The 17,485-nt window shown below is 54.3% G+C and overlaps 1 protein-coding gene across 1 annotated transcript; it reads left to right on the forward strand.

Annotated features, from left to right (window-relative positions):
- The first annotated feature begins 650 nt into the window (after positions 1-650).
- On the forward strand, positions 651-17,063 carry SDR42E2 (short chain dehydrogenase/reductase family 42E, member 2). Its single transcript, XM_021686831.1, has 12 exons — positions 651-705; positions 1,264-1,448; positions 1,926-2,021; positions 3,985-4,042; positions 4,751-4,869; positions 5,538-5,613; positions 8,327-8,409; positions 9,973-10,110; positions 10,672-10,737; positions 12,321-12,384; positions 13,710-13,783; positions 16,824-17,063. The coding sequence occupies exons 1-12, from the start codon at positions 651-653 to the stop codon at positions 17,061-17,063; spliced, it is 1,254 nt and encodes a 417-aa protein (XP_021542506.1).
- Positions 17,064-17,485: the final 422 nt, after the last annotated feature.

The following is a 17,485-nucleotide window of genomic DNA, read 5'->3' on the forward strand; positions in this document are numbered from 1 at the left end:
GGGGGGGGGGGGGGGGGGGGGGGGGGGGGGGGGGGGGGGCGGGAGAACCAGAGGCAGCAGTGTCGGGGTAGAGGCGGTGCGGCACTCGGAATCGCGTGCGGGTTTCCAAGCCTTTTGGATCCCATGTGGATTCCTCCTCCTCATCTCCTCCCTCTATTTCTCCTTCTCTCCTCCTTGTCCTCCTCTCCCTCCTCTTCCTTCTACCTCTTTCTCCAGGAAGCCCTCCCCATCTTCCCAGTCAGAAAGCAGTCACCTCCCAGTCTGATGGGGTTCCCCTGGGCCTGATTTGATCTGTCTTCCTCTGGTACTACACGGGAACTGGGATTTTAAGGAACTGGCAGAGAAATCAGGAATGCTTGGTATAAACCTCAGCTATGCAGTGTGACTTTGGGCCTCAGTATCCAAAGCTGTAAAACCCAAGGCCTGACTGCCTTTGTCTCTGACTCTCTCCGAGGGAGGCAGCAGCTACCTTGAAAGTTCTCAAAATTCTGCAAGGGACAGGTTCACCAGGAAGTCAGAGCATCTCTAACCCTCACCAGGAATTCCCCTTAGTCTGATAATCCACATGACTTGAGACAACTCTACAATGTTCTTTCTTTTATTTTTCTCTACAGGTGGACAGATCCTCGGTCTGCATGGATCAGTAGAGGATGAAGGCCAACCCAGCAGGCTCCTCCTCAGAGGCCTGCAGAGCTGCAGGCCAGGGCGAGAAGAGCTGCCCTGTCTGCCAGGCTTGGGGAGGAGTCTCAGGCCTGGGGTCTGAGTCAGGGATTGGCCCCGGGCTGGGTGCAGTTTCAGGACATGGACCAGGGCCTACTACAGTTCTGGGGCCGGGGCTGGGGCTTGGTGCTGTGTCCAGACCTGGGCCAGGGCCCGGTGTGGTTCTAGAACCTGGACCAGGGCCTGGTGCTGGGTCCAGACCTAGGCCGGGGCCCGGTGTGTTTCTAGAACCTGGACCAGGGCCTGTTGCTGCTTCAGGACCTGGAACAGGGCCTGGTGCTGTGTCTGGACATAGACCAGGGCCTGGTGCTGCTTCAGGACCTGGACCAGGGCCTGGTGCTGTGTCTGGACATAGGCCAGGGCCTGGTGCTGCTTCAGGACCTGGGCCGGGTCTGGGGCCTGGGCCAGGAGCTGGGTCAGTCCCTGGGCCGGTACCTAGGCCAGGAGCTGCAGCATTACCTGGGCCAGGGGTAGAGCCTAGGCCCAGACGGGGGTCTGGAACTGGGCCCAAACTCAGTGAGCCAGAGACAGCTTGCACATCAGCACCACAGCAGAAGACTCAGGCCACACACAGGCAGGCCCCTCGGCAGAAGGTTCTGGTGACTGGAGGAGGAGGCTATCTGGGCTTTAGCCTGGGTTCCAGCCTGGCCAAGAGTGGCAGTTCTGTCCTACTGCTCGACCTCCGCAGACCGCAGTGGGAGCTGTCCCCAGGGACCGAGTTCATCCAGGTGCAGTGATGAGCGTTTTGGGGGGTGCTGGTGGTGAAGGTGTGGAGACCAGCCCAGGCTGGTGGTGGAGGCATGGGGACAGCATCTGATGTGAAACCAGTGAAGAGCACAGGCTCTTGGAGTGGGACTATTTAAGCTTTGACCCCTTCCCCGCCGGGCAGCCATGGCCACAAGGCTCCACATCTCTGAGCTTCCGTGTCCTCATCCAGGGAAGAAGACTTCTTATGGGGAGTCACAGCGCGCGTAAAAACAGCAAGCACAGCCCCTGCGACTTAGCTTGATAAATGGGGCCAGTGGTGGTGATGAAGCCAAAGAGGCCCTGTAGAATCATATAGTAACTCTTGCCCCACAGCTTCTCCTACAGGTGCTTGGCCAGGGTGGGGTCAGAGGCCCAGCTCTGGGACCTGGCAAGGTGCACAGTTGGTATCTCTGCCTCGGACCCGAACCTTCTGTCCCCATCTTCCTTCTCTGTTTCAGGCGGATGTCCGCGATGAAGAAGCCCTGTATCGTGCCTTCAAAGGGGTGGACTGTGTCTTCCACGTGGCGTCCTATGGAATGTCTGGTGCTGAGAAGGTGAGCCCCCCACATACAACACCTGGAGTTAGAGCAGGGTTCAGATCCTGGTTCTGCCCACACACCCTCCTTCATGCCGTGTATTCATTATCGCCCTTCACCTAATCCAGGAAGGATTTACATGATACCCAGTCTGCATTTTGCATCCATGGGACCAAATGCCAGTTCTGCTGCTTTCTAGCTTTGGGACCTAGAGCGAGTTAACTTAACCTCTCTGAGCCTCTGTTTCCTTGTTTGTGCTAGTATTCACGTCAGAACCTCCTCAGTGTGTGGGTACCTGTCAAAACATACGGATACCCTTGGGCTCCGAAATCACACTGTGCCTATATTTGCAGCATTGTTCATAATAACAAAACACAGGAAGTAACGTCAGTTACTATGCCCATCAGTTAAGGACTACTTAAATAAATTGTAAAGTATCCATTAAAATTCTACACAGCCATTCAAAAGAATGAAGTAAGTCAGTATGTGCTGATAATAGAATAATTTCCATGGTGCAAAAACAGTGTTTGATATCCTACTGTTTGTAAAAAAAAAAGAAGCAGCAGCAGCAGCTAGGATAAATATTTATATGCTCACACATGTGTATGTGCTGATATTAATAAGTATAGATTATGGGGGCACCTGGGTGGCTCAGTCGTTAAGCGTCTGCCTTCGGCTCAGGTCATGATCCCAGGGTCGTGGGATCGAGCCCCGCATCGGACTCCCTGCTCAGCGGGAAGCCTGCTTCTCCCTCTCCCACTCCCCCTGCTTCTGTTCCCTCTCTTGCTGTGTCTCTCTGTCAAATAAAAAAATAAAAATAAAAAAATAAAAAAAATAAGTATACGTTATGTCTAGAAATACACGGACTGTAACAATAACGGTGGTTGCCTCTGTGGGGGGGTGGGAGGGAAGGCTGGAATCAGGAGTGGGAAGGAAATTTTCTTTTTCCCGTACACCCTTTTTACTGTTTGAGGGGTTTTTTTAATATTCTATTTTTTTATTTAATATATTTTTTAGTATGTTATTTATTGAGAGAGGGCGAGGGGGAGAGGCAGAGGGAGAGGGAGAGAATCTCAAGCAGACGCGGCACTGAGACTGGAGCCCAATAGAGGGCTCGATCCCACGACCCTGAGATCATGACCTGAACTGAAATCAAGAGTTGGTCGCCTTGGGGCGCCTGCGTGGCTCAGTCATTAAGCGTCTGCCTTCGGCTCAGGTCATGATCCCAGAGTCCTGGGGTCAAACCCTGCATCGGGCTCGCTGCTTGGCAGGAAGCCTGCTTCTCCCTCTCCCACTCCCCCTGCTTGTGTTCTCTCTCTCGCTGTGTCTCTCTCTGTCAAATAAATAAAATCTTTAAAAAAAAAAAAAAGAGTCGGTCGCCTAACCAACTGAGCCACCCAGGCGCCCCTATTTGAGTTATGTTTAACTTTGCAATTGTATTACCTATTAAACAAAAACAACTGCAATGAGAATAAATATAGTTTAAAAATTGACACAGAACCCACCTCCGGGTTGGTGGTGAGAATTAAGTGAGACGTAAAGGCTTCTCCGTGTCCCAGGAAACACAAGCAGCTCTCTCTGTGTAGACAGAACCTCTCTAGAACATGAACAGAGTTACCCTGTCCGTCCGACGGCTAAGGAAACCCAGACTGCCAGAGTGAGGAAATGATCCAACACATTTTGGGTCCCTTTTCTGTGTCACACACTGTACCCAGTCCTGCCACGGGTGTATTCAGTCCTGCCGACCACCCGAGGGGGTCTGCCGTCACTTCACAGACGAGGGAGCTGAGGGCCGCCCCGGGAGACCGTGGCAGAGCTGGGCACCAGGGCCCAGGGCTCCTGCACTCAGATCCCTGCGGCCGAGCCCGACATCCTGCAGCCCCCGCCCGGCCCCACCCTAAGCCCACCTTAGGGCCTCAGTGGCCTCCTCGAGGAGGTCTGAGCAGCACCACCACTTTCCCACCTCCCTCTTGTCTTTTAGCTGCAAAAAGAGCAGATTGAGTCTATAAATGTTGGAGGCACCAAAGTAGTGATCAATGGTAGGCACTCAGAGCTCAGTGTGACCTGCTGTGTGTTTCCTGCTTCTGTCCCCTTTCCTGCCACAGGCCCAGCTCTGGGGACAGGGGAGGGGAAGAGAGGTGGGACCCTCCTCCCCTCCCCCTGCCCACCCCAGCGGAGGGCCTGTGGGCAGCACATCCTAACTGTGCTGCGGACCTGCCCGGGCCCGCATGTGGGGTGGGTCAGCGTGGCCACAGCCTGTCTGGGGACACAGGCAGCGCGGGGTTTGCATTTCAGGGATTAAGGGTTAGAAAAGTCACTGAAATACAAGACCCACATCTGAGTTCTCTGGGCATGCGACATCCTGTTTTTCTCTCTGATTCTAGAGTGTCTTTTTTTCTGTGCCCCCATCGAGTGAGACTTTCTTCTGACTGGTCCCCTGCAAGGTAGCTCAGGGCCCAGGGCCATACTGGGGAGGAGTGAGCCAGCCTGGCCCCCAGGGCCTCACAGAGCAGGGATTGACCCATCCCCCTCCCCTCCTGAGCATCTCTGGATTCTGGGCCAGGGGCCAGGATGTGTGTCCAAGACTGGGTCCCAGTGGGCACCTCCTCAGCCAACTCCCGCTCATGTTGGCCGTGTGTGTGTGCGTGTGTGCGCGTGCGTGTGCGTGTGGGTGTGTGGGTGTGTGCGTGTGCGTGTGGGTGTGTGCATGTGTGTGTGTGTTGCTGTGTGCGCCCCTGTCACTGCAGTCTGTGTCCGTCGGCGGGTCCCAAGGCTCATCTACACCAGCACAGTCAATGTCGTGTTCGGCGGGAAGCCCATAGAACAGGGTGATGAGGACTCTGTGCCATATTTCCCACTGGAGAAGGTACGTGGCTTCTAGGAGAGGTGGGCGGGGCCCCTGGGCCCGGGACCCACAGCCCACAGGGCAGGGATGGGTAGAAACCAGGGTCAACCTCACGACTCAGGGTGAGCCCCATGAAGAAGGGGTCCCCAAAACTGAGTAGCACAAGCCTCCTCCTATTTCAGCTGGTCATGCCAGCAGGGGGTTTGCAATCACACAGACCTGGCCTTGAGCCAGCCCGGCCATGTTCTACCTGTGGGACTCTGCACAAGTCACTTTACTCTGAGCCTCTATTTCTTCATCCGGGCGTGACCACTCCACCCCGTGGGTGTGTGGCGAGCAGGAAATGAGATGATGTATGTGAAAAAGCCACGGACACTAAAGAACCAACTGGAAATAGTCCATCCAGCCCACGTGCGGCATCCGCATCCGAGAGCAAGCCCTGGGGGCCGGCAAGAGCCTCCCTGAGTAGAGGGATCCTGGTTGTCCCTGCTCTGAACTCTGCTCCTGTTGCTCCCACCCGGGGGGGGAAGAAAAGCACGGGGGCTCAGGGCCCCAGGGGGGTCCCCAGAATTTGACCCCTGTGTCGTCTGAAGCAGAGGGGCAGGCCCAGTGCCGGGTGGGCTGGGCAGGCTTCCCCAGCAGGGTCGCTGGCCCCTGCCTGGTGGCTCCCTTCTCCCTTCCTCTGGCAGCACGTGGACCACTACTCACGAACCAAAGCCATCGCTGACCAGTTGACCCTCATGGCCAACGGAACACCTCTCCCAGGTGAGTATCGTGGGGCCCTGCTGCCGCCCCCAGAGTGCACGGGGGAGTGCGGCTTTTAGCTTCTGTGTCTCTGAGGCTCACCTTCCTTCAATAGGACAGCTCCCCAGGGCCTTCATCCCTCATCACTCCACAAATTCTGAACACCTGCTGTGTGCCCGAACCCCACTAGGGACACGGTCCCGAGAAAGTCAGGTCCAGTCCTGCCCTGTCCTCGTGTTGCTCACGGTCTTGAGTGGACCAAGAGACTGGATAGAAGTGGGTCTTTTTTCTGCCACGTAGGAGTGGATCTCTCCACTCTCTCAAATAAATAAATCTTAAAAAAAAAAAAAAAAAGAATATGGACAGGTGTAAGTATGACACAGTAGCTGCTTCCACACACTGGCTTAGACTGAAGTGAGTTCAAATCCCGACACCACCACCTCTTAGCTTTGTGATGTGATCTTGGGCAGTATCCTTTTTTCCATGCCTCAGGTTCTTCATCTGTAACAAAATGTGGGTGATAGTAGAATCTACCTCGAAGAGCTTTTATGAGAATAAAATAATAACAGGCAGTTGCCTGTTTAAAAGGAAGAAAAAAGAATATGGACAGTTTGCATTTACCGAGCGCTTGCTATATGCCCGGCCCTATTTTACATGCTAATTTTATATGCAAGTTTCTCAGTAACTCTTTACAGCATCCATGAGAGCTAAGAACCTGAGGGATCCCCTGCTTTCCAAACTGAGGAGCCAGATTGATTTGGAGAGCGAGGGATGCTTGCAACTATAATCCGTGGATTTACGGGGGATGAGGCTGAGGCTGAGGGGTGAACTGACTTCGTTAAGGTCACATAGCTATTAGGTGGCAGAGGTGGGATTTGAACCCCCCACCCCCACACCAGGGGGGCCTAACACCAGAGCCTGGAGCCTGGATCTGAACCATCGTGCTTCACTGTAGCCACAGCTGAGCAGGCCATTGAGCATGGGTTCTTTTCCGTAAAATCCTCCCCACCCTACCCTGGCACCCTGGACCTATCAGGCCTTGACCCCTGATCCCAGTGGGAACACACATCCAGCTGTGTTTTCCCAGGGGTTTGACCCTGGGTGGTTGACTTCTTTTCTCTGCCTGGGGCCTTCTCTGGCTAGACCAGCAGCCTGCTAACCAGACACTTAATCCTTTGGCCAAGAATTATTTATACGAGCATCCCCAGCTTTCCGTGGTCAGGAGTCATGGATACTCTGAGCTCTGCCCCTCTGTGACGTAGCTGCCCAGCGCCCTGCCAGCCAATGTCAACTGCAATCAGACCTCCCCCCCACCATGCCCAGGTGACCCAGAGTTTAAAATGAGCTGCAGGCTGTTTACAGAAAAGCTCACCTGATACCTGCCTTCCAGGAGTCCAGCCATGGTCACCCTGGGTGATTTCCAGTCCCTGCTAACACAAGCTGGTCCCTGAGACTCTGCCTCTGACCCAGCATGGAGGGCCCCGGTCTCTGAAGCAGAGCCCCAAGACTGCAAATCTCAGCTCAGTACAAACGGGACAATGGACGGCAAACTTGGTGGCTTAAAACTGAAATGTGTTCTCTCATGGTTCTCACAATTCACAGTCGGGTGTCTGAGACCAAGTTGGGCTGCACTCCCACCAAAGGCTCTAGGGGAGAACCTCCTTGTCTCAGCAGTTTATGGTGGCCCCACTCATTCCTTGGGGCCCACATGTCTCTTCTCTGTGAGTCCCTTATAAGGACTCAGGTTGGATTTGGGGCTCACCGGATAATTCAAGATGATCTCATTTTGAGATCCTTAATTACATCTGCAAAGACGCTCTTCCAAATCCGGTCATATCCACAGGTTGTGGGATGTGGACATATCTTTTCGGGGGCCACCACTCAACCCACTCTACTGGCCTCATGGTAAAGTGAGGATATTGGCGGGGAAGCAGTCAGGGTGTTTGGCTATGACCCAAGACACCGGCCTGGCTAAGTTGCCAGGAAAAGGAACTTATAGTGGAAGGATGTGGGATCGTTTCTGGAAAATATATTTCCAGAAAAATGACTACCAGGGCTTGGAAAGGATAGGGTTGGGGAAGCTCCAGGGACTGGGTGGCAGGAGCTGGTGACCAGTCTCTTCAGGGTGAACCCATTCGTAGGATTTTAGATCCTGGTGTCGGTGATGCTGAGAGTCACGTTCTTGGGTGAGAATATGTCATGGACCCAGCTTGAGTCCCATGGCCACCACCTCAGGAGAGAGTGAGGCATCTGGCACATCCGGACTGACAGCCCCCTAAGACTTTGTGCAGAGGGGGAGGGGCCCCCAAAGGAAGATGCTGTACACTGTAAAATGGGTGCAGTTGACTCTCAGGGGAGTCAAAGGAAATTACATCTATCGAGTGCCGGGTAAACTCATGGGCCGTGTACATATCTGCATCCAGGTCTTACCTCTGGTTACTGGCCTGTGAGTGTCATGAGGGCAGGGACCATTTCTTGGTTATCCTTGGATTCTCCTCTTGGTTATCCTTGGATTCCCGGGGCCCAGTGCTGGGGGTAGAGGTCGGGCAACCTCTGAATGTTGTTTGTTAAATGACTAACAGATTGAGAATACTTGAATAAGGAAACCCCAAGGGCCTGTCTTCCCTGCTAACCTGTCCAGGCAAGGACCAGAAGGTGTGGACAGCATTTCTGTGTGTCTCTCCCTGCTGGGCCACCCCTCCCCGGGTCCCTGACCACCCTCCTTGTGTCCTAGGAGGAGGCACTCTGTGGACGTGTGTGCTCCGGCCCCCAGGGATCTATGGCCCTGAAGAGCAGAGGCACCTGCCCCGCGTGGCGGTATGTCAGCCCAGCCCCGGCCCTGAGACTCAGGATGAATCTGGCTGCTGTGTGCATGGATTGGGGCCCTTCCAGTCCACAGTCACTGTGTTGGTCTTGGGGCAACGTCCTGAGCCTGGGGCTCTTAGTTCTGGGAGCTGTCCCTACCCCTAGCAGACCCACCAGGAACAAAGGTCTCAGTGTGTGCCTGCCAGGGTTAGGCACAGGTCGGGGAGTCCCGGAGCTATGACCCCAAAGAGGCAGAGGGAGGCTGTTGTCCCTCCTCAGATGTGGGCTCCCTGGTGGCCAGATGGCTCATCCCGTGCTGCCAGCACAAGGGTCTTCAAATAGGAAGCCCCTCTCCAGGGAGAGTCAGGTGCCAGCGCTCGAGCTACGAGGGACGGTAGGCCTTGTCCTCAGATTGCTCACAGCCTGATCGGGAGACAGGCAGCACCATCACAGAACCAGTGTGGCCAGGGCTACATGGAGGGAAGAATGAAAATACGGGAGCACAGCAGAGGGAGCCTGGCAGGGGAGGTCCAGGATGATGCCTGTGCTGTTTGGAAAGGGAAGAAAGAATGAACCAAGGAAATGGGGTGGGAGAGGGAAGGTGGTCCATATGGGGCAGGCAGCTTGGGTACAAACCCGGGAACGAGAAAGGGCGCTGCTCGGGGCTTTGCGACAGATCAGTGAGCAGAACAGAGGATTCCTGCCCTTGTGGGGCTTATATTCTCCCAGGAGATGGGTAATAAACATGATACATGATAAGGGGTGTTTGAAGGTGCAAGGTGCGTTGGAAAAATGACGGAAAGGGGGAGCAGGGTGTGGGAGCTGGGCGCCCGGGCAGCCGGGGAGCCTCATCAAGCAGGTGGCAGGGTGCATCACACCAGGCTGGAGGGAGAGCCTTCCAGGCAGAGGGAAGTCCGAAGCCCCGAGATGGGAGCCTGCCGCACATGCCGCGGGGAGCCCGTGTGGCTGGAGCTGAGTGGGCAAGGGAGTTTATAGCAGACAGTCGGAGGGTAGCTGGGCCAGAGCAGAAGGGCCCCCTCGGCCATTGTCGAGACTTCTTTTGGCAGCGTGGGCGTCCAGAAGGTTCTGAGCAGGAAGACACAGGATCTAAGATTCAGGGGGATCCCCCTGGCTGTGTGGAGAACAACTGCAGGGACCGTGGATGGAAGTGGGGACCAGTTCGGAGGCTCTTTCGGTCTCCAGGTAGAAAAGAGGGGCAGCAGTTGGGGCGGTGAGAAGCAGGGGGATTCTGGATAGAGTGTTGAGCCAACTGGATTTGCAGATGAGTTGGGCGTGGAATGGAGAGAAGGGAAGGCCAACGGAGGCCCCAGGGTTTCAGCCTGAGCCGCAGAGTGCTGTCTAGTGAGATGGGGTTGCGGGGGGGGCTTGACCAGGAGCTGGAAGGTCAGGCACTCGCTCCAGGACACCGACAAGTGACCACCACATGGAGACATTGGGACATGGGTCTGGGGCAAAGGGGTCTGGCCTGGAGCTAGAAATGTGGGAGCCATCATCATATAAATGGTATTCAAAGCCACTCCAGACTTGAGTCTGTGTTTATCACCCCCCCCCCAGAGCCACATCAAGAAGAGGCTATTCATGTTCCGATTTGGGGACCGCAGGACACGGATGAACTGGGTCCACGTGCACAATCTGGTGCAGGCACACGTGCTGGCGGCTGAGGCCCTCACCGCGGCCAAGAGCTACGTGGCCGTGAGTCTCCTGCAGTGCTGTCCCCACCTTCCCCCCCAGCTGGCTACGGGCAGGGTACCCCATCCCTAGGGGACTCCTGGCTCACATACATTTCACCCCAACTCAAGATGGTCGGTGGGACTGTAGGCTCAGGGAAGCTCGGGGTGAGGGGCTCTTTATAGAGCATCATTAGCTCCTTGCAGTGACCCTGTGATGTAGGTGTTGTTGGTCCTGAAGTCATGGTCACCGAATGCTAAGCATTTTATATACACCATCCCGTGTAATCTTCACAATAGCCCAAGAGGGAGATCCTGTTATTTTCTTCCCTTTTCTCAGATGAAGGAACTGAGGTACAGAGAGGTTAAGTGACTCTATTGAGGTCACACAGCCAGTCAGGGTGGCAGCCTCAGAATTCAAAGGGAATTGCCCAGGTCTGTCCCCAGGGCTGGGGAATGGCCATGACTCCTCAGTGGCTGCTCAGGAGAATTGGGGAGATCGGGGCAGCTGCCGAGCCATCTGAAAGGGTGGGGTCAGGCTGGGGAGCAGATGCCTCACTGTCCCCCTCCCTGTGTGTCCCCTCAGAGTGGCCAGGCATACTATATCAATGATGGGGAGAGTGTCAACCTCTTCGAATGGATGGCCCCGCTGGTAGGTGTCCAGACATCCACCCACCCCCACCCCGAGTGAGGATTCAGGGATTCTGCACATCTTCTCTCCTTGTCATCCTTTCCTCCATCCAGAAAATCAGAAGCTTTCACATTAAAAACCAGCTCTGGTGATAGTGTCCACTGGGCAACACTGGAACTGGCTAGAGCTGGGTGTGGCTGCCTCTTTGGGGGACCATGTACTCCCCTGGGTTGCTATAGTCCCTCCCAGCCTGACTCCTGATTTATGTTGACTTGCCCTGTGTGTGTTTGCTTGTGACACCCCCATACTGTGTGAGAAAGCTCCACAAGGGGTAAGTAGAAGGTAAACTGAAGCACAGAGGGAGGTGTTGGCCCTGGGGCTTCCTATGCTGCCGCCCTTCGGAGAACCCTGGCCTCCTCATCCAGTACCCTACAGACCCCTTCTTGGGGCCAGGGCTGCCTGGAAGGGGTCGACCAGTGGCCCCGTGCTGGAGGATCCATCCTGTGGCATTCAGGCACATCAATGTCAACAGCTTTATTGAGATATTATTCATATACTGTACGATTCACCTATTGAAAGCACATAATTCGATGGTTTTTCATATATTCAGAGTTGTGCAACCATCACCATAATCAATTTTAGAATATTTCCTCATCCTCCAAAAAAGAACCCCCCCCCCCGCAAAATTATGCCTTTACCCCAACCCCACCCCAAGCCCCATACAACTCCTAGTCTACTCTCTGTTTCTGTAGACTTGCCTCTTTGGACATGTCCTGTAAGTGAAATCATACAATATGTGAACGATTGTGTTAGGCTTCTTTCATTTGACCTCATGCCTTCAAAGTGCATCCATGTGTAGCCTGCATCCTTTCAGTATTCATTCCGTTCTATTGCCAAAAAATATTCCCTTCTAGGGATATACCACATCTTGTTAATCTTTTCATCAGTTGATAGAACTAGGGGTTTTTCTACTTTGGGGCTACTATGAAAATGCCACTGTGAACATTAGTGTATACATATTTTGTGTACGTACGTTTTCATTTCCCTTGGGTGTGTACCCCAGGGTGGTAGTGCTGGGTCTGGTGGTAGCTCTCTGTTTAAATTTTTTTTTTAAGCATTTTATTTATTTATTTGACAGACACAGCAAGAGAGGGAACACAAGCAGGGGGAGTGGGAGAGGGAGAAGCAGGCTTCCCGCGGAGCAGGGAGCCCGATGCAGGGCTTGACTCCAGAACCCTGGGATCATGACCTGAGCTGAAGGCAGACATCTAACAACTGAGCCACCCAGGCGCCCCTCTGTTTAAATTTTTGAGGAACTGCTGCACTGTGATGATGCGTTTGGCGGCAGGCAATGTCAGTAGTCACTAAATGATGTGAATGATCCCAGGTTAAAAACCGACCCATGCATTTAAGCCCAACTTGACTTTTCTAGATCAAAACTTTCCATTTCAAGACTGGCGCAGGGTTGGGGCTCGCTGTGGGGTTTTTCCCCCTTGGGTGGCCGAGTGGTACCTCTGCTCACCCCCAGGGTAAAGAGAACATGTGGCCTTTCCACACTGGCCCCCGGAAGACCTGTTCTCATCTTGGGCCATGTTTCCTTGCAGTTTGAGAAGCTAGGGTACAGCCAGCCCTGGATCCAGGTGCCTACTTCCTGGGTGTACCTAACAGGTAAGGAAAAGAGTATGCGTAGTAAAATCCCTCCATGAGCCGGGTACATATGCATCACCTCATTTCAGACCCAGGGCCAGGACTAGGTGGAGGTGGATGAGGCACTGAGGGCACAAAATTTCAGGAGACCATCACTCTCGTGGGCAGGTGCTCCGAGCCCGATCTGCCCTTGCCCGGCAGCCTCCTCACCCTCTTCCTGGCCCAGTATAAACCCTGTCCTACCTGCAAGGTGGGTGTGATTGGGCCACAGTGAGAAAGCGGGACAGGCAGAATTCACACCTGGGCTTGGCCGGCCCCTTGGCCCGCGGTGGGAGGCATCATGCCAGTCAGGCGGAGAGGGAGCCCTGGGGCCGCCTTGTCGCCTGAGGTCACCCCGAAGTCAAGGCTGCTTTTGGGGTATGTGAAGTTTCCTCCTCACCCTTCAGGTCTGCCTCTAACTCTCACCACCCTGCCCTCCATCACCACCTCTGCTGGCCTCCTTCCAGCTGGAACGCAGAGCAAGGACCAGGCACAGCGTGGTCAGCCCGAGGGGACAATGACCCTCAAGTCACAAACAGCTGCATTCCTGGAAGACCTTAGCTATAGATCTGTTCTATTTTAAGTGCACTGGGATGCTTGCCATTTAAAGCAGGGATCTGCCAACTTTTGCCCACCAGGCCACACATGCGGGGTGACTTCTCATGTCCAGCGTTGCCACAGTGACTGATGCTCTTTGACCCCCAGGTGGGAAAAGATCTGCCACCAGTTCTGATAGTTTTACAGGATTGTATATACATTTCCAGTTCCTCGCGAGCTAACTAGCACCCACTAGTTCGTAACTCTGCACATCTGAATCACTGGGGAGCTTATAAAATATCAAAATGCCTCAGTGGCCCCCCAGACCCACTACATCAGCAGCAGCAAGAGGAAAGGGGCGGGGGAAGCATGAGCATTTTTAAAAGTGGTCCAGTGTGCCACCCAGATTAAGAACTTCTGCTCCAACTTCTCTCTCTCTTCCTCAAGAGACCACACTGGAATAGAAGTGAGTGAAAGGAGGAGGCATGATTTGAGCTGTGAATCTGCTCTATTTTCAAATGTCAGTCCTTTAATATTAACGACAACTTACTTGTGACACATTTCATAGCCAAACAAGGCCCCCCAGCGCGTGCTGAGAGCTGCTGATTTAAAGGAATCCAAGGACGGGAATTTGGCAAAGTGAAGAGACGCGCCCCCCCCCCCCCCCCCCGCAAAGCAAATAATGCCCCCAACTGATTTGTCCCCGAGGGCCTCCCCGGAGCTTGCACGGAGGGAGGCACCCTGGTCATTGGCCCCTGTCTCCCGCACAGCCGCTGTGATGGAGTATTTGCACCTGGCCCTGAGGCCCATCTACAGCGTCCCCCCACTGCTCACCCGGAGCGAGGTAAGGGGGCTGCTGCTGGGGTGGTTCCTGTTCCACACCCCCACTGGCCCCACCCTTCACCCCTTTGATGCCATAACAGGATGCTTGTCTGAGGTCTCAGAACCTTCCAGGTGGGCCCAAATCTAGCACTAGCTTCTTTAGAATCTTCCCAACCTCTGGGCTTTTGCTTAGGCTGTGCTCTCTTGGTCTGAAATGCAATGAGCTTGGAGCCTGTCCCTCATCCCTGCCACTTTGTTCTTAAGCAGCAAATCTTCGCTGCCAGACTGGAGGCTCCCAAAGGCAGGTTCGGTAACATTCACGTTTTTGAATGCCACCCACCGGCGCCACCAACTCTCAGGACAACGTGCCCATGGAGCCTGGTGCCTCTAGGTGCACCATGCTTACTGAATAATAAGTATATATTAAGTGCCTACTGTGTCCAGAATACTATTCTCAAATGCTGATGATGCAGTTTTCTATTAGCGCATATAGTTTTTAAAAGAGGACTTTTTATTTGTCATAGAGCACAAGCAGGGGGAGCGGCAGGCAGAGGGAGAAGCAGACTCCCCACTGAGCAAGGAGCCCAATGCAGAACTCCATCCCAGAACCCTGGGATCATGACCTGAGCCGAGGGCAGATGCTTAACCAACTGAGCCACAAATTTATTTAGAGAGTGCGCGCGTGCAAGTGGAGGGAGGGGCAGAGGGAAAGGGAGAGAGACTCTCAAGCAGACTCAGCGCTGAGCACGGAGCCCTACTCAGGGCTCAACCTCATGACCCTGGAATCATGACCCCTGAGATCATGACCTAAGATCATGACCTGAGCCGAAATCAAGAGTCGAAACTTAACCAACTGAGCCACCCAGGAGCCCCGAAAAGAGAGGATGTTTTAATGAAGATTATAAAGTGTTTGGCATTACTTGCAAAATCGTCCTAGTTCACCCTCTCACCTGATTCTCTCTGATGTCCTGCTAAGTTAGGAAGGGCAAGAGATTACGATCATGTTTTATGATAAACTGAGCACTAGAGAAGTTAGTGACTTGTCCAAGGCCACACGGTTCTGGCATTGGCTTCGTACTTAAGCTCAGTGCTGTCTGACTCAGAGAGAGCATGGGCCACAGAAAGAAGCACTTCTCTGTGGTTTCTCCTCTGGGCCATCCTAACTCCCAGAGGAAAGGGAATGACAAGAGTAGCCATCTATTGAGTGATGGATATTGCAGGCATTGTGCATTGTCTCATTTCATTTTCACTACTAAATTGTAGATTGTTATCTCCATTTCCAGAGGAAATGAGACACACAGGGCTGAAATAATCAGCCCATGAGTATTCACTTAAGTAGCAGAGCTGATATTCGAACCCAGACCAGACCTAAATGATTTCAAGCTTAACCATCAACTTGTGAAATGACTCAGGAATCACAATCATGTAAATTAGCTGCCAAAGTGCTGAATTGTGGTTGGGTGGGAATTAACAGCCCCCGCCCCTCTGGTTTCACTTACAGGTTTCCCTGTTCAGCGAAGGGGTAAAGGATGCCTACTTAGCTAAGGAGGTTTCTGGGCGCTGTGGCTCGGGCGCCCTCTGCTGGTCAGTCTGTGACACACCAACCAGCCCTCCAGTTTCAGTCTGATTCATTGAACATTTTTTGAGCACCCACTGTGTGCCAGGCATTGTGCTGAGTAGTGGAGGCAAGACATAGCCCTTACCTCAAGGGGCTCACAGTCCCAAGGGAAAGACAGCTCCGTAACCGGGCAACTCAGCACACTGTGATAAGAGTTATACCGGAGGAAACTATGAGGAACTTCAGAGCACACAGAAGGGGCACCTAAGCCAGTTCTGGGGAAGTTAAGGGGACTTCTCAAAGGAAGGTGACATTTAAGCCTGAGAGCATTGTGTCCAGGACCCTGCTGATCTAGTTCCCAGCTGTATCCCCCAAGGTTCTGACCTTAATACCTGGGGCAAAAAGGGACAAGATTGCCCTCTCCCCCGCAAGCATACAAGACCAGCAGCTTAGGGGCGCCTGGGTGGCTTAGTCGTTAGGCATCTGCCTTCGGCTCAGGTCATGATCCCAAGATCCTGGGATCAAGCCCCACATCGGGCTCCCTGCTCTGCGGGAAGCCTGCTTCTCCCCCTGCTTGTGTTCCCCTCTCGCTGTCTCTCTCTGTCAAATGGATAAATAAATCTTAAAAAAAAAAAAGACCAGCAGCTTGGCCAGAGGGGCTGTTTCAGTGCCATGGGAGAATCCAGCAGCTCTCTCCGACCCCTTCCCAGGGTCCAGCAGAGGAACAATAGAGAAAGAAATGAGGTGGGAGGGCATCCTCCCAGTCCCAGCATAGCAGGGAAGAGCATGGGCAAGTCACTTAACCTCTGTTTTTAATTTTCAAATATGCAAAGAGAAAAAAGCAAATATGTAAAGAGGAGATGGTGGTAGCACCACCTCAGGGGATTAAATAAACTAAAGCCTAGAAAGGATTTAGCCCAGGCCAAGCACGGTGCCTGTTCAGTTACTGATAGCTCTCAGCCCTTGAAACCTCTGGGCCCAGCAGTGGGAAGAAACGCCGCCCAGAGCCTGGAGAGTAATCGCTTCTGTATAATTGAATTCCTCTCTTTGGTAAGCTTAACCAGGGAGGGCGCAAGCAGGCTGCGCCCTGGAAGTCTAGAGCATTTCCTGGGGTTATTTTTCCGGAGAGCAGGACCCAGGCCACAGACAGGGCGGTCAGCTTCTCCTAGTGCATACCCAAGAATGTGCAAGTGCCGGCTGAGTCCCAACACCGTGTTAGGCCGGGGAAGGGAAACTGCAGAGGGACCTTCACTTTAGGGGGACTGAGAAGTTCAGTTAGGCTGGGGGAGATCCAGAAAAGGCCTCCTGGAGGAGGCGCCCTCGAAGAAAATGGAGATGGGAGGGAAAAAAGGAAATCTTCCGTGAGGAGGGTCACGGGTTCTCTGAAACTGCCGTGCAGCAGAGGGAAACCTCTGCCCTCTTTACCTTTTCGGTAAAACAAGGTGGAGTGTGCTTCCCACCCGCAGAGCCCCGCCCCTCGGCAGCCCCGCCTCTCTCCCCGCAGGTGCGCAGCGTGGCCGTGACGCACACCTTCCAGATCGCTAAAGCCCGCGCGCAGCTGGGCTACGCGCCAGACAAGTTCCGCTTCGCCGACGTCGTGGAACAATACGTGCGGTCCACGAGCCAGCGGCCCTGCGGCTCTTCGCCGCAGACACTCCTACGGCTGCTGCTCGGGCTGCTGCTGCTGCTCGGGCTGCTCGCCCTGGCCCTGCACCTGCTAGGCCTGCAGCCGTCCTTCGTCTGAAGTTCGTCACTGGCCGGAGTCGGCTCCTGCCTCTCCTCCATCTTCCGGGCTTGCCCCCGCCCGTTTCCCCGCCCACACCCCGCCCTCTGGGCTTGGACCCGCCCCTGGATCTTGACTCCGCCCCTGTCCTGCCTTCCGGGCTTGGGCTCGGCCCCGTGCCCTTGCTCCGCCCACACCCCGCCCTCTGGACTTGATCTCGCCCCCTGAGTCTTGACTCCGCCCCAGTCCTGATCTCCGGGCCTGGGCACGCCTCTGCTCCGCCTCTTGAGCCATGGCCCCGCCTTCTGGGTCTTGGCCTGGCCGGGTTACTGAGCAGGTAGCCGCACAGCCTCGTCCGCCTTCCTAGCCTTCACCCCCCTCTCTGCCCCGAATTCTCCCCTGCTCTGGTTCCGCCCTCTTTCTGGCCGGATCGGTAGGATTGC

Source organism: Neomonachus schauinslandi, chromosome 5 (assembly GCF_002201575.2).
Source record: "Neomonachus schauinslandi chromosome 5, ASM220157v2, whole genome shotgun sequence".
Classification (NCBI taxonomy): Eukaryota; Metazoa; Chordata; class Mammalia; order Carnivora; family Phocidae; genus Neomonachus; species Neomonachus schauinslandi.

Coding starts and splice junctions, on each gene's coding strand:
- SDR42E2 (XM_021686831.1), top strand. CDS start 651: ATGAAGGCCAACCCAGCAGGCTCCTCCTCAGAGGCCTGCAGAGCTGCA. Junction 10,738..12,320: donor TCGAATGGATGGCCCCGCTG/GTAGGTGTCCAG, acceptor GTTTCCTTGCAG/TTTGAGAAGCTAGGGTACAG. Junction 13,784..16,823: donor CACTGCTCACCCGGAGCGAG/GTAAGGGGGCTG, acceptor CTCTCCCCGCAG/GTGCGCAGCGTGGCCGTGAC.